The 10,903-nt window shown below is 47.9% G+C and overlaps 1 protein-coding gene across 1 annotated transcript; it reads right to left on the bottom strand.

The window, feature by feature from the left end:
* Positions 1–245: 245 nt before the first annotated feature.
* On the bottom strand, positions 246–10,547 carry LOC130165371 (indian hedgehog B protein-like). Its single transcript, XM_056370598.1, has 3 exons — positions 9,474–10,547; positions 5,793–6,054; positions 246–1,963 (listed from the first exon to the last, which is right to left on the bottom strand). The coding sequence occupies exons 1-3, from the start codon at positions 9,771–9,773 to the stop codon at positions 1,266–1,268; spliced, it is 1,260 nt and encodes a 419-aa protein (XP_056226573.1). The 5' UTR covers positions 9,774–10,547; the 3' UTR covers positions 246–1,265.
* Between the last annotated feature and the right edge of the window lie 356 nt (positions 10,548–10,903).

Raw genomic sequence — 10,903 nt, 5'->3', positions numbered from 1 at the left:
GCGGCTTTATTTATGCGCACAGAGCTGTTTCCAGTCAGATGTGAGGGCTAAATCAGTCCTGCCCCCCCCCCGCACACACATTCATCAGCTGCAGACACACAATGACAGACATGAAGCAGAGGGCTCCTGCTTTTCGAACATGGAGCCGGTAGATGTCAGTGAAGGCGCGTTCACGTGCCAACAGGTGACCCACACCTTCATCACATCAGAGCGACAGAAGAATGAAGCGACACGCGGCTCATTTCCACATAATTTAATTTCAAAAATAAATCTTTTTAATATCTCTTCAGCCACAATAACTTCATGAACATCACTGGATTTCCTGTAAACAAACACTTAAATACACTCTATCATTTTCTCTAAATCTCTGTTTTAAAGCGGTAAAAGTTACAAACAACTTATTTACAAAGAGCACAGCACTGGCTTTTAATATATATTATAATATTGTTAATGGGTTATCAGCTTGGTTTAAGGGCTTCAAGGTGAAACACCTTTAAACTGAAGGTTGGGCTTTTGGTTCATGTTCAGGTGCAAATGAATGAAATTTGAATTCAGGTTTTTAAAAGGTTTTTCCAGATTGAGGCTAAATTCATTGATAAAGTCACAGATTGTAATATATTAAGGGGTTTCTGTTTGGATTAAGGGTTTTTTTGTTGTTGTTGATTAAAGCAACATTAAAGCCATTCTTTAATTTACAGTTCACCTTAAAAGTGCCCTAGTTCATTAACTGTCTATTACTTTAAAATCCCTTAAGACGTCTTTTATTTCAACATGAAAATATCTCAGACCTCTAATGAAAACTAAAATCCCAACCTTAATAACACCTTAAATTACTAATTAATATGTCATTTAAGGGGAAATCCATGCACCACTTAAAAGCCAATTAAGTTGAATGAATGGCTTTTGAAATGTTTTGATGTGTTTAGTTTTTTAACTTAATGGACAAACTGCAGAATCTCTGGCTCCTTATTTTAAGATTAAGGTGCTTGGTTCATAAATTAAGGGATAATTGTTTCAGGTTTGAAGTGAAACGTGTGTTTGAGTCTTTCTCACTCTGACTCGTATTCTCTGTCTGTTCCTGTGTGTCCGTTCACGCCGTCTTTTTTCCCATCAGGCCTCAGCAGGAACCCAAACGTCTCCGGTCCTGTCAGCGCCTTCATCACGGTCCTGTTCAGCTCGACAGGCTTGTGTTTGGGGTCCGTGTCCGCCACGCGGTGGGGGGGGGTTCAGGTTCCTGTCTGTTCGTTTTTACCTGTTCCCCTCCCTCACCTGTCGTCCTGGGCCACGCCCAGTGGATGGAGGCGTCCTGAGTCCAGCAGCACCCCCCCCAGCCAGTGTAAGAGCTGCGAGTACCAGTGGATCCCATCGCTGTGGGGTCCGGCGGTCCCGGTCCAGCTGTGCAGCAGCCTCAGGGGGGAGAAGGCCCAGTGAGCCAGGGAGTGCTGGTCCACCACGGCGTAGCAGGACGCCACCACCCCGTCCACCACCACCGTGCCCTGCCGGGTCAGCGGCGCAAACGCCCCCCTCCTCTCCCTCAGACTGACCCGGGTGACCCGAGACAGACGCCCCTCTCTGTGCCTCTGTCCCGGTTTACCCTCCGACACCAGCACACACTGTCCCGGCCGGGCGTCACTGGCGTACACAGTCCTGAGGGCGCCACGGGCCGGCGCCGCCCCCTCTGAGCAGTTCCCCTCTGATACAAACACCAGGTGGGCGGCGGTGAGCGAGAGCTGTGCCCCGGATTCTGTCTGCAGGGTGTAGAAGAGTTTTGGGGTCACGGGGTCACGGTCCAGGAAGGTCAGGACTTCGCTGTAAAGCAGCTCCCCGCTGCCGTCGCTGCCCGTCGAGGCCAGGACTCGATCGCCGGGCCGCAGGTCTCTGATGGACTTCTGACCGCCGCTCTCCAACGTGACCTGAGCCGCGCCGGGGAAACAACCTCCAGACTTGGCCGCCACTGAGTGATCTGAAAGACAGAGAGAGAGGAAGGTCAAAGGCGGCGAAGGAGGACGGAAAATAAAAAATAACATTTAAAAATCATAAAAATAAAAACAGCAATATGAGTATTTTTATATTTATTTAGATTTAAACATTATTATTCTTCATCTTTTTTCTTTTTGGCAGGAATGAGCTTCCGTAGGAAAAAGGCATGAGCACATAATAAAACTTTCCAACTCCCTTCAGATAAATATTGACTTTTTTCTTTCCAACACAAAAGAACAAAAACTGAGCTGCAGATAAAAGCTCCTGTTTGTGTGTGTGTGTGTGTGTGTGTGTGTGTGTGTGTGTGTGTGTGTGTGTCCAGGCACTTGAAAGTGACTCTTGAGGACTGGAGTCTCTCCGGGATCAATATTTGGGGAGGGCAGGAGAGCTGAGGTCAGGTGATAAGATAAGTCAGGTGAAGGAGGAAGGAGCAGAGCGGGAAACTCAGCCAGCAGGTAAATCAGCTGACGCACCGACACCTGACTCCAGGTGTCTCTCCCAGGTTTCATCCATTTTTATTGATCTATTTTACACATCTATAAAATTCCTTTATTTATTTTACTAGAACATTTATTAAATTATTATTTTATTATATTTCTATATATTTACATTTTCTTACAGATTCCAGCAGGTGGCATTTTTTATATTGTATTTTGCTTTATATGTATTTTTATACTCTTTTTATTCTATACTTTTTTTTAATTGTACTTTTATTTTACTTTTATTTATATTTTTAAGTATATTCTAAATATACTTTTTTAAAATTATACTTATTTTTTTATCAAATCAAGATAAATTAGAATTATGATTTTATAAAAGGATAATTTTGCTTTATTAAATCACAGTTTTGACTTAATTAGATGCATCTTGACACGTCAGAATTATGAATTTCTAACATTACATCTCAGATTATTTCATTTGTGCACATGAATCACACGCTTGTATTAAAGAGTGCAGTGTCATCTTTAACATCCCATAAACATATTGTAACTGTCTGTTGTGTTGCTATGGTTTCATATAACAGAATGTGTTTTTCTTTAAAAGCCAGAGTGAGTTGAGATCAGTAAACTGCACACAGATAAACACATGTGGATCTATGAGCTGATGTCAAACCTGTTTCCTGTTATTGAACGTTCAGCAGTGTGAGGATGAACTTCTCTTGTTGATCACTCATTGTTTCCTGTTTTGGCTTCACACACAACGGCTCCCTGGATTTAAATTATCTCCCAGATAAAAGTCATTTGGAATAAAACAACATCAATAAAAATGAAGTGGAAAAATCTTCTGAGTTGATAATGTGGTGATGAACATGAACATCTGATCACAGACAATAAATCACGGTGAAACACATGCTTCTTCACACAGACACACAAAACACTTTAAATGGTTTGATTTCAGAAGGAAAAGTGTTTCCTGTGTCGCTCACTTCCTGTTTCACCTCAGTGACATTGTGCTGATCAAATGTGCAGATTATTAATCCCTGTGTCCTTCACCCACTGGGTGCTGGTGCTCTGCTGCCCCCTAGTGGTTCCTCCCTCCGGCTGACTACAGTCCAGCCGCCCCCTCTCAACCTTTTCTTTTCTTTTCTTTTCTTTTCTTTTCTTGTTTTGAGGAATTTTCAAAGAAAAACAGGAGAAAAAAAAAAGGAGAAATCAAAAACGTGAAAAAAATACCAACTTGATTGGTTGCCCTTCTGATCAAGTCAAGGACTGGGCCCTCGCAACCCGATCTGGGAGGGAAGGAGAGAGGAGGAGACACAGGAAGGGAAAAGAGAGAAAAAGTAGGAAAAAGGAGAAAGAAAGAGGGAAAAAGGAAAATCTCATTACCACTCAGAGTAAAATGTGTCGGGGGTGGGGTTTAAATTCTGATGCATTTTTACAGGAGTGTGTGACTTTCAGCACGTGTGTGACGACACACACACGTGTTACTTTTCATGCTAACTGCACATTTTCCCAGAACACACCGCTCAATATGTTGAAGCTGGACGAGCAGAGAGTCGGACCTCAGCAGCCACAAGAGAGAAGAAACTACAGGACGTCCTGCGTCTGTGTCTCCACACCTGAGGGTCTACCTGAGGGTCTACCTGAGGGTCTACCTGAGGCTCTACCTGAGGGTCTACCTGAGGCTCTACCTGAGGCTCTACCTGAGGCTCTACCTGAGGCTCTACCTGAGGGCCACCGCATCAACCTGACCACATCTGGAGGTCCAGAGTCCAGATGCCAGAGGAGACTGTTGAGCTAAAGCAAGGCGGCTAACAAGCTTCTCCACTGGCTCCGCCTACACCTGACACCTGACACCCCCACTGATGCTCATCACCTGAAGGAGAAACTGTTTTTCTCTTTCCTGCACAAACAAAAAACTCCTCATGCTTTTATTTTTGAAAGCAGCGTCACTTCACTTTTACTGCGTCTCAGCGTCACCTCATCCTGTCGTTCAGAAAACTGCCACAATATGGAAATCAATCAAATCAATAATGACCAAAAGAAGCTGGAACCTCTTCAAATCAAGCAAAGTTAGTTTGATAATTATACTTGATACAAATGTCAATGAAACATCAGACGGATCATAAAATGAAATATTAGACTTTATATTTATTCTTTTATTTATTTTCTCGTACACATCAATATGTAGAAGGGTGTGTTTATAAGTTAAAAAAATCTAAAGTTAAAAAGTTTAAAAAGTAGAAATGTCTAATGTTTCATTGACACTAAGTGACACATGAAGAATAAGAAACCAGGCGACAGCAGAGGAAGGTCTGACACGAACCTGCAGAATTAAACTACAAGAGTAAAAACAGCTGATCTGAGGTCTGGGGGGGGGGGGGGGGGGGCAACTACTCTTCTTCTGCTCTGCCTGCGTCACACAGGTGTGTTCTTGCCCTGGTGACGGCCTTCAGGAAACAGCTGTTCCCGCCCTGACGCTCGGAGAAGCGAGAAAGCCACGAACAGCAGGAGCCAGAGGAGAGTTAGTGATCAGGGACAGAGGAGAGGAAGAGCGGGAAAAGGCAGCAGAAGCACTTCCTGTTAGAAGCTGCTGCGGAAACAGAAAAGCAGCAAATTAAATTCACTGTTTCTCCGACTGTTGGAGTTTGAAAGGTTTGGAGTTCCTCCTGGTGCAGAGATGGTGGTTCTGGTTAAATATTGAAATGTCTTCAGTCACTGTTGATTCATTAATATTTTAACCAAGACCGCCATCGTCTCCTCACCGTGTTACGTCACCTTCATGAAAAACGTTTCCTGGTTAAAAATGCTTTCTTCCTAAACGTACTTCCTGTTTGTCACAGGGCCGGGACCCACCGGTGTGACGAGAGGGAAATCATTTGCAAAAAATAAGATAAAATATATAATATAATAAATTATGTTTTTAAAAGTTTCCAAAAGAAATGATCTTTAAAAGCTTAAAAACGTTGAGAGCCGGTCAGACCACTTCCTGCCCTTGTTTGTTATCTCAGTCTGATTGCACGTTAAAAGATGCAAAAACTGGCGAGTGAAAGTGGAGAGCTGGTTAGCGACAGGAAGAATTAAAAGAGAGTGGAGCGTCTCCTGCTCTGGGTTCAGTCTGCTCTGGGAAAACATTATTTGGTGTCCGTGTTGTTTCCGGGTCGGACGTGGGCGCCAACGCTCTTTGAGCTTTTCTAGCGGAGCGTGAGTTGGAAAAGGTCGGCGCTGCTTTAAGGTTAAGTTAAAAGAGTCTTTCTGAACTTAAATAATAATTGAATAATAATCTTTAGTCTGAATGTGATGAAATCTGGTTCATCTCGTTTCTCTCAGGTATTTGGTCCCTCCCCTCTCTGAGCACCTGCGCTCTCTCACCTGACTTGACGCTGCAGTGGATGTGGGCTTTGGACTCGTAGTAGACCCAGTCGAATCCCGCCTCCACCGCCAGCCGCGCCAGCATGGCGTACTTGTTCCTGTCGCGGTCGGAGGTGGTGATGTCCACCGCCCGGCCCTCGTAGTGCAGCGACTCCTCCGAGTGGTGGCCGTCCTCGTCCCAGCCCTCGGTGACCCGCAGCCGGACCCCGGGCCAGAGGTTCATCACCGAGATGGCCAGAGAGTTGAGCTTGTCTTTGCAGCGCTGCAACACAGAGACGGATTAGTGTCCATTATTATTGATTATTGATGGACAGCAGCTTTAAACTCTCTTCATTCCTCGTCACAGACTGCAGACGTGACCTCTGAACTTCTGCTGTTTGAAATCGATGATGATGTCGACGTTTAAGCCCCGCCCTCTTCTGCTGCACCTTTAAAGCCGGTCCAGAGAGGTCTGGACTCTGGCTCTTCACAAAGACCCAGTCTACCTGCATCCTTTCACTTCACCAAACCCCCGTCACCCCCCATCAGCCCCGTCAACCTCCTCCACCCCCTCCACCCCCTTGTCTGTGGCTTCAGCTTTCCCACAATGCACCTCTGCTGTCCCAGCTCGGCCTGATGTTTGCTCTCTGTGGCGAGCGAAGGGAGCCAGGAGGCTATGTTGGGGATGGAGGGGAGCTGAGGGGGTGAAGGGGGGGGTGTGTGTGTGGGGGGGGGGGGTGACGGGGGTGGCAGCTACATGAACAAGAGGTCCTCAGCGTCCCTCTAAACCTGGAGTCTGGTCAGGGTGAGCAAACAGGAGGTGAGAGGGCCCATTGAGGGACTCGCTCAGCTCCCTCCTGCTCCGGCTGACGCAAATAAATCCTCCGCCCCCCCCTCAGTCATCTGGTCCACACCTAGGCTGCATTGTCGGGAGGGGCGGGGCGGGGAGGGGGGGCACTATCTCAGGTGACCTTTCAGAGACACCTGGTCTGATTTTGACATGGTTCACAAGGTGAGAGTTGGTGTAGAAATGTGCAGAGCTCTGCCTGGGGGGGGGGGGGGGGGGGGGGCGCTGTGGCACGTTACACTCAATCTAAATTTAACAGGATGATGAGATTTTAAAAACTTTATAAAAAAAACTTAGATAAAGTTAAAAACGTGTCTCGGACACAGTTTGTCCTGAGGGGGGCGCTGTTCCGCATTTAAACCTACATATCTGATGTGATGTCAAATGTGACAGGACGATGAGGTCAGAGGTGAAGACAGACCTGAGACACGTGGTCATCACACCCCTGGGCCTTAAAGAGCAGATGAGCCCAGATGTTTAGGAAGCAGCTGTTTGAATGGGAGCCGCGGAGTCTCCTTCACTGTTCCAGGTCTAAAAGCTGAAAGACTAAAACTGATCTGGGTGAAACCTGGAGCCACTGGAGCTTCATCAACCCGCCAGAGAGAGAAGAAGAAGAAGAAAGAGTCTCATTAACTCCAGGTTGTGTAAGTGCAGCAGCTCTGAATGCACGTCTCAGTGATGCAGCGTTTCCTGAATCTCTCCCTGTTCGGCCTGAAAACTGGGATTAAACCCTATAAATGTCTTTTTCCATGTTGGCTGTGATAAGAATAGCTCGCGGCTCGGCGGCCACAGATGCCTTTTCACAGTGTTCAGTGTGGATTTTAACGTCTTATGTTTTCTCTCTGCGGTCACAGCAACGACTTGGACTTCATAAATCAGACGATACATTTTGTTGGTTTTCCTTTCAAGGTATACAGATGGACGGGGGTTTCTGTAGGAGCGGTTTCTGCACCAAACCGCTGGCTGCACAAACATTGGACGCACAGGCTGACAACATGCGTCTATATGCGCAGCTCCGCACCTCCGCGCTGCGGAGAGTTTCCCTGAACGGATCGTTTGCTTCACGGACAGACTTCAGGGACAGAATCTGAGAAAACCAGATGTTGTTTTCACCCGAGTCCAACGCAACGAGGCTGTTTTCACTTTTTCTAAATGCTTCGCTGGAGATGAAGAAAATCTTTATGCAACAAATCCCCGAAATAAATCTCAGATACGAGTTAATTCATGTTGCATTTGTTGCTTTTCTTCACATGTGATTTGAACGTAAAAGAAATTCATCAAATCTGGAGTTAAACGTGAAGAAAGAGACTTTTAGCAGCGTGTTCTCCCCTGAACAGTCGCGCCTGTGTGCAGCGCAGCGCCCAGGAAAAAGCGAATAAAAACTAAAGAGGCAAAAAAAAAAATCTGTATAATTAAAGCTTCGACACAAGTGAAGCTATTTTTGCACATGTGCGCTGCGAAAACAAACACAAAAGTAACACGGAATAGCAAAAGACAAACAGGAGGCTGTCTCCTGCGGCTTGGAGCCCATAAATTGTGTGCAGGTCAGCGCCGTTGACGCGCAGCGGGCTCGGGGTGCGCGCTGCAAAAAATGTCCCGTTTGGAGGAGAGACGTCTCACAGTTTAAGACATGTCTGGGTTTCTAGCTGCGTGAACAAGGTTGAAATGAGCTGATGTGACGGTTCCGGCTCGTTCAGGGCGGATGTTCTGGGAAATGTGGCGACTGGGTGAGAAAAGAGGAGACAGTGAATCTGTGACAGTGGAAGGATTTAGGGAGTGAAAAGTTCGGGGGTCTGTTTTATTTGCACTAAAAACATCTGGAAGAAACTCATTCCTATTTGCAGATGTTGCCTCGTGCATTAAAACAGCTCGCTCCGGCGGATATTTCTTGCAGTGCGCGCGGAGAGGTGACAGCTCCAGACTGGAGTGCGCGCTTTCATTCCCCACGTGGGTCTGTGGACATAAACGCTGCCGCTCGGGGAGGAAGCCCGCGGTCACAAGAGCCAGATATAAATACTTTATTCCTGGGGAAATTGGGAGTCAAATAAATTCCACCCGGGGCCACATCAATGACGGTGTCGTAAAAATTTTTGACAGTCCAAAAGGCGACTGTTAACTCTGGGCAGTCGGGCTAAAAACGAACACGGTAAACATCAGTACACGCTTGACCCGGGCTCTAACTAAATACGACTTTTGGCTGTTTTTCCACCAAAAAACATGATGTAAAACAGAGGACATAGTGTTTTAATTAAGAGCGACCGCTTTTCCATACATTTTTAGACGCGGGGTTGCCCTCCTTTACGCACGAGCTGCCCACACTGAAGCTCCATGTGGCGCAGAGAGAGCTGTGATTCACACCGGTCACCTCCACAACTCACACACCGTGTCAGCGCGCTGCTCTGCACACGCACACACACACACACACACACACACACACAGCTTTTATAATCAGGGCTTCCAGATAAATCCACCTCAGACTGATTCTGATTTGGAAAAGAGTTAAAGTTGCAGTTTTATTGAACAGAGGGTGAAATGATCTTCGAGTGAAGCAGCTGCTGTGAATGAAAGCAGGTGAAATGAACCTTTGAACAGCGTTAAAACCATTTATTTTAAGCGCATGTTGTGAGATTTGCTCTGAAACGCGCGTGTTCACCTTCATTTTATTTGTGAGTGATTTTTTTCTTTTTACAGTCACGAGCCTTGAGTCAACAAGAAATGCGGGAAAAGATAAAAGCGTCCACGCGTTTAAAGACTGGGCAAAGTGCAGCAAGTAACGCACTGAAACACCTCCTAAACATTTTCTACAGCGCTGAAAGGCCCGGGCTAAAAGGCACTACGGCAGCCGGCAGGGTTACCTGTGTCATCATGCGGTCTGCACCTGTGTTCTCCTCATCCTTGAAGATGATGTCGGGGTTGTAGTTGGGGGTGAGCTCCTTGAAGCGCTCAGAGTTCCGGGTTATTTTCCCTTCGTACCTCCCGCTGGCCCCTAACGTCTTCTCGGCCACGTTGGGGCTGAACTGCTTGTAGGCGAGCGGCACGAGCTTCCGCGGTGACCGCCTCTTGCCATAGCCTCTACCCGGTCCACAGCCCTCGCTGACCGGCGACAGGAGAAAGGCGCACCCGGCGAGGCACGTCACCAGCGTCGGGAGCAGCATTCCGCCCCGGGGCCGGTGTGTCACTCCCCCGGCGGGTGGCCCAATATGTCACCGCTGTATTTCTTTAGATGTGCCCCCTCGCGTGGGCTCCCCTTGATAATTTTAGAGTGGACGTAACGGAGCAGGACTCATCCCCGAGTCCCCGAAAGTCGCCATTCCCGGCGCGTAAAAGTGGCCAGTGCGCCGCTGGAGACGAGCTGGAAAGACCTGAACCTGTCCTCTGCGCTGTCCCGAGTGCACGCGGAGGCAGGGGCATAAATAGGCGAGGTGAGTTTATCTTGGCAGACAGGTTCAAAGCGGCCTCTCTGTGTCGGAGCTGTGAGAAACGGGCTACAGACAGACACGGAGGCGCGCGGTGCGTAGGCTGGCTGCGCCTGTTGGGCACGGCGGTCAGAGGGTGTCCCCGCAGCGGTTTCTGCCTCTCGGCTTTGCTCTCAATGCGTCCCTGTGGCGCAGGGCTGTTGGCAGAAATGGAAATGGAAGAGATCCTACTACAGTACAGATGAGGTGCCGCGAGAGGAGGAGAAGAAGAAGAAGAAGAAGAAGAAGAAGAAGAAGAAGAAGAAGACCGCGCCCTGCTGGACCTGCCCTCCGCTCCGTCCTCTCCTCCCCTCGGGGTGGCACAGGCCCCGCGGCCGCCTTCATCTGTTTATTGTCAGCTGAGGACACACAAACACCGCGCCACGAGACTGTCCGGGCTGGCGCGCGCTCACTTTGCCCTTTGGACCCCGGTCTTCAAGTCAAGTCTCAGGTGCGCAGTCCAAGACCTGCAAAACTTTCTCACCCCCCCCCAAACCCCGCACCCCCTCCCCTCTGAAAGATTTCAGACCTGGTCCAGAGTGACATAACAGTCTGTGCTGTGGGTGAGGAAGTAACACACCTGTGACCATAAACCCTCACCTCTATCTGCTCTCTCACAGTGACATTAACCCCCCCCCCCCCCACACACACACACACACACACACACACTCACTCACTCACTCTGCTGGGACCCACCTGGATAACCCCCCCCCCCCCCCCCCCCTCTTATTTTGTGGTGAAGAACTGAAATATACCACGTTCCCTGAACCTGCTTTTCAATCTCAGCTGGTGACTCCACTCCTACATTTCCCAGAAGCCCCTTCCACAGT

This window comes from Seriola aureovittata, chromosome 24, assembly GCF_021018895.1.
Source record: "Seriola aureovittata isolate HTS-2021-v1 ecotype China chromosome 24, ASM2101889v1, whole genome shotgun sequence".
Lineage (NCBI taxonomy): Eukaryota > Metazoa > Chordata > Actinopteri > Carangiformes > Carangidae > Seriola > Seriola aureovittata.
This window is presented reverse-complemented; position numbering and strand designations above follow the sequence as displayed.

Bases quoted from the DNA above. Each gene is read 5' to 3' on its own strand.
- LOC130165371 (XM_056370598.1), bottom strand. From the start codon at position 9,773: ATGCTGCTCCCGACGCTGGTGACGTGCCTCGCCGGGTGCGCCTTTCTC. The intron at 6,055-9,473 runs GTAACCCTGCCG...TCTGTGTTGCAG, and splicing joins CAGACCGCATGATGACACAG to CGCTGCAAAGACAAGCTCAA. The intron at 1,964-5,792 runs GTGAGAGAGCGC...TCTGTCTTTCAG, and splicing joins CCACTGCAGCGTCAAGTCAG to ATCACTCAGTGGCGGCCAAG.